Source organism: Theobroma umbraticum, unplaced genomic scaffold, assembly GCF_002168275.2.
Source record: "Theobroma umbraticum cultivar Fairchild unplaced genomic scaffold, ASM216827v3 scaffold_130.0, whole genome shotgun sequence".
NCBI classification, from domain to species: Eukaryota; Viridiplantae; Streptophyta; class Magnoliopsida; order Malvales; family Malvaceae; genus Theobroma; species Theobroma umbraticum.
Genome location: NW_018397264.1, coordinates 8,012,068 through 8,016,162, shown reverse-complemented (window position 1 = coordinate 8,016,162; position 4,095 = coordinate 8,012,068). Strand labels below are relative to the sequence as shown.

At 33.2% G+C, this 4,095-nt stretch overlaps 1 protein-coding gene and 1 pseudogene across 1 annotated transcript; one reads left to right on the top strand and one right to left on the bottom strand.

Annotated features, from left to right (window-relative positions):
• Positions 1-6: 6 nt before the first annotated feature.
• Positions 7-2,071, top strand: LOC110422059 (beta-xylosidase/alpha-L-arabinofuranosidase 1-like). Its single transcript, XM_021435824.1, has 5 exons — positions 7-143; positions 233-333; positions 411-749; positions 838-1,251; positions 1,355-2,071. The coding sequence occupies exons 1-5, from the start codon at positions 19-21 to the stop codon at positions 1,957-1,959; spliced, it is 1,584 nt and encodes a 527-aa protein (XP_021291499.1). The 5' UTR covers positions 7-18; the 3' UTR covers positions 1,960-2,071.
• Positions 2,072-2,871: 800 nt separating this feature from the next.
• The window catches only part of LOC110421573 (putative beta-D-xylosidase 5 pseudogene), a 2,677-nt pseudogene continuing 1,453 nt past the window's right edge, over positions 2,872-4,095 (bottom strand).

Below are 4,095 nucleotides of genomic sequence, written 5' to 3'. Positions count from 1 at the left end.
TTTAATAGACCTTTTGAGATGTGTGTCAAAGATGGTGATGTTAGTAGTGTTATGTGCTCTTTTAATCGTGTCAATGGCATTCCAACTTGTGCTGATGCTTATCTTTTGAAAAAATTAGTCAGAAATGATTGGAATTTACATGGGTATTTAATGAAACTTATTTCTATAATTTATAAATATTAATTTATTTTAATAAAATTAATCTTTTAACATATTATTTTTTTTATTTTAGATATGTAGTAGCAGATTGTGATTCTGTCCACGAAATCGTGACAAATCATAAATGGCTCAATGACACAGTTGAAGAAGCTTCGGCTCAAGTGCTAAAAGCAGGCTTGTATCCTCTATCACTTTTAATGACTGGACCTTTTTAATTGATATCCTAATTAAATTTTTTAATTATGAATTAGGTATGGATTTGGATTGCGGAAGGTCCTACCTGAAGCTTGTAGACGCAGTGAAGCAAGGGTTAGTTAAAGAGGCCGATATGGACAAGTCACTCAACTACCTTTATGTAGTATTGATGAGGCTTGGGTGGTTTGATGGAATTCCGTCTTTGGTATCACTTGGCAAAAAAGATATGTGCACAGAAGAAAATGTCGAATTGGCAGCTGAAGCAGCTAGAGAAGGGATTGTGCTTCTTCAGAATGATAATGAAACTTTGCCATTAGACCCTACAAAGTTTAAATCTTTTGCACTAATTGGGCCACATGCCAATGCGACTAATGTAATGAAAGGAAATTACGCAGGTTGTACCCTGATCCAACATTAGCAAATTTTTTATACTTTGTTTATTTAACTAAAGATATTTATATATACCTTTCAATTTCTCTGCAGGGTTTCCATGCAAGTTTATTACTCCAGTTGAGGGTTTTTCTGCATTTGGAGAAGTAACTTATGAATTGGGATGTCTTGACGCGATATGCCCGAATGATACCACCATACAATCAGCCGTCAATATCACCCAAAACGCAGATGTTACTTTTCTTTTTGTAGGGTTAAGTACAGGCATAGAGGCTGAATGGCGTGATCGAAAAGATCTTCTCCTTCCTGCTAATCAAACTCTTCTAGTCAATAAAGCTGCTGAAGCTTCAAAAGGACCAGTTATTCTTATCATCATGGCTGCCACTGGAATTGATATTTCTTTTGCTAAAAACAACCCCAAAATCAAGTCCATCTTATGGGTTGGATATCCTGGTGAACAAGGTGGTCGTGCTATTGCTGAAGTTGTTTTCGGAAAATACAATCCTGGTAATTTTCAATTTTTTTATTATTTGGCTTAATAATTTAAAATTAAGCTATAATCTTTTGGTTCTTACTTAATTTCTATTATACATGCATTTGCACTAATCAGGAGGAAGGTTGCCAATTACATGGTACGAGAATAACTACGTTGATAAATTCCCAATGACATCCATGGCTTTAAGGCCAGTCGGTGACTATCCTGGAAGAACGTACAAGTTCTTCAATGGCTCAACAGTTTACCCTTTTGGTTATGGATTAAGTTATACGAGCTTCAAATACGAGTATAAGTCTACAGATATGTCTCTCGACATAAAATTGAATAGACTTCAACATTGTCAGGACTTGCCTTATAATGATACAAATTACATGCAAAATTGTTCTTCAGTTTCGATTGATGATTTAACATGCAATGACGAAATTACCTTTGAAATCACGGTACAGAATGTGGGGTCTAGAGATGGAAGTGATGCTGTTTTGGTGTACTCTGTCCCTCCTGAAGGAATTGTTGGAACTCCTTTTAAGCAAGTGGTTGGATTTGAAAGGGTTTATTTACAAGCAGATGAGAGCGTCAATGTCAAGTTTGTGCTTAATGTTTGTCAAAGCCTGAACATTGTTGATGTCTCTGGTTATAGACTTTTACCATCTGGTTTGCATAAAATTGTGGTGGGAGATAACGCGATATCAATTCCAGTCAAAATTAGTTATAGTCAATAGTAATTGAGTTATGATTTAGGTAGGATTTAGAAATTTATTTTTTCGATAAAGTTAAATGTAAAAACTTACTTCGGTAAGTTGTTTGAGTGAATAAAAGATTTTATCTCTATGTGCTTATAACTTGTAGAATTAATTTTAATCAGGAGTTTGTAGTATAATATAACAAATAAGTGATGATTACCTTGATTCCATGGCATGGCTAGCTGCTATATTCTTTAAAAGAAATCTCATCTCCAAATATTTTAAATAATTAGTATATATATAATTTACAAAAGATGAAGGTAATCTCAAAAATCTACTTGTAGTTGATATATATTCTTCTTGAGAATCGGCAATGCCATGATTCATAATTAAGGTTTGATTTTTGGAAAGCCGATCTAACAAACCTGGGTCAAAGCGTCAATATTATTATCTCCAAAACCATTGTAAATTGTTAATTTCAATCTATAGATTGATATGACCAAAGGATGTATTATTTCCAGATATGCTTGTTTACCAATTTGGTTCCATATCTCTCGAACGAATGAGTCTTGAAGAAGAGAAACCTTCAAATGAGAATAACCTGTGGTCTGAAATGAACTAGGTTGTCAGCAAGAAGCCATATATAATGTTCCATACAGAAGCAAGTGCAAAAGAACAAAGTTCATAACTAGCCTGCAGAATCTTCTGGATAGCAGGCAATACTGATGCCTTTACTGCTCCTGGAGTCAAACATTTTATGAATTCTTTCAGCAGTATGAATCATAATTATATTTTTTAATAAAATTATTTAAAGGTAAATCTCATAACACGTAATTAGTCTTTACATGCACTAAAAAAATGAAATTAATATTAAGAACAAGATATTATAAAGATCATTATTTTATATCCTTCACCAATTTTTTCTTTCTTTTTTAAAATTAAAAAAAACAGTTATATTTCAATGGAAAGTGCCTGCAAATTATTTTGATTTAGCCCATTAGCACTGGGTATGAATTATTATAAAGCCTAGAACATAAGACATGGTCTAAAATCTAATACTTGTCTCTCTTTTTTTTATTTTGAAAAGAAATACTTATCTCTTAATATGGGAAAATGCACAGAAACACGTTAATTTTGTACTGGATTATATGCAAACAGCATAGATTTGATTCCCATTATCATACACTTATACTTGCAATTTGTAGCTAATCAATTCTGTTTAATGGGATATAATTCTGTTTATAATCAAAGTTACATTCCCCATTAGCATTACAACCCCGATACGAAGCTGCTAAAGATATGTATTCTTATCTGGTTTTCTATCCACCTAGTTAGTTTTTTTAAGTTGATAATATCAATCTACAAGGAAGTTTAGCCATCATCACTTCTCTCCTGTATTTATCCGCCAACAAATAATTAATTGACCAAAGAGCTTCCAAAATCACAAATAGGTGTAATATTATTAGGAATAGGAACAAAACTGAAGTCGGCAAAAAACCTACCAATTTATTCCTAGAAATTTATTTTTGTAAGATTCGACAGTCTAATTTATTTCTAATTTAAGCAGTTAACTTATTTTTAGGTTAGGCAAAAAAATAAATGCAAAAATGTGCTCTACGACTCTAAAAGATATTTCATCTCAATCTATCTTCTCAATTCGATCTAATCAGTAAATAATGTCATCTAACAATCTGCTTTGGATAACAATTAAGATAATTTCAAATTAATTATATATGCCATACTGCACGAGTATAAATATGGGAGCCCATCATTACTTTCATATGGTAGTAGAATAGAGCATAACAATGGCTCAAAAAATGTTATTTATCCTTCTTCTTTCTCATATTATGCTTTGTTTCTCAGTTGTTTCTTCTTTAAATCTAAATGCAAGTCTGATTGATGATCTGGGAGTACCTAAATTCAATCATATTTGTGACCCCGATAGATTCAATATGCTTGGCTTCGATATGGCTGAATTTGCGTTTTGTGATAAATCTCTTCCATACGAGGTTAGGGCCAAAGATCTAGTAGACCGAATGACCTTGGCTGAGAAGGCCGACCAAATGGGACATGGCACCAGTGTTGGTATCCCAAGGATAGCATTACCACCATACAATTGGTGGTCCGAGGCGCTACATGGCGTCTCTAATACTGGACCCGGCACTCACTTTGACT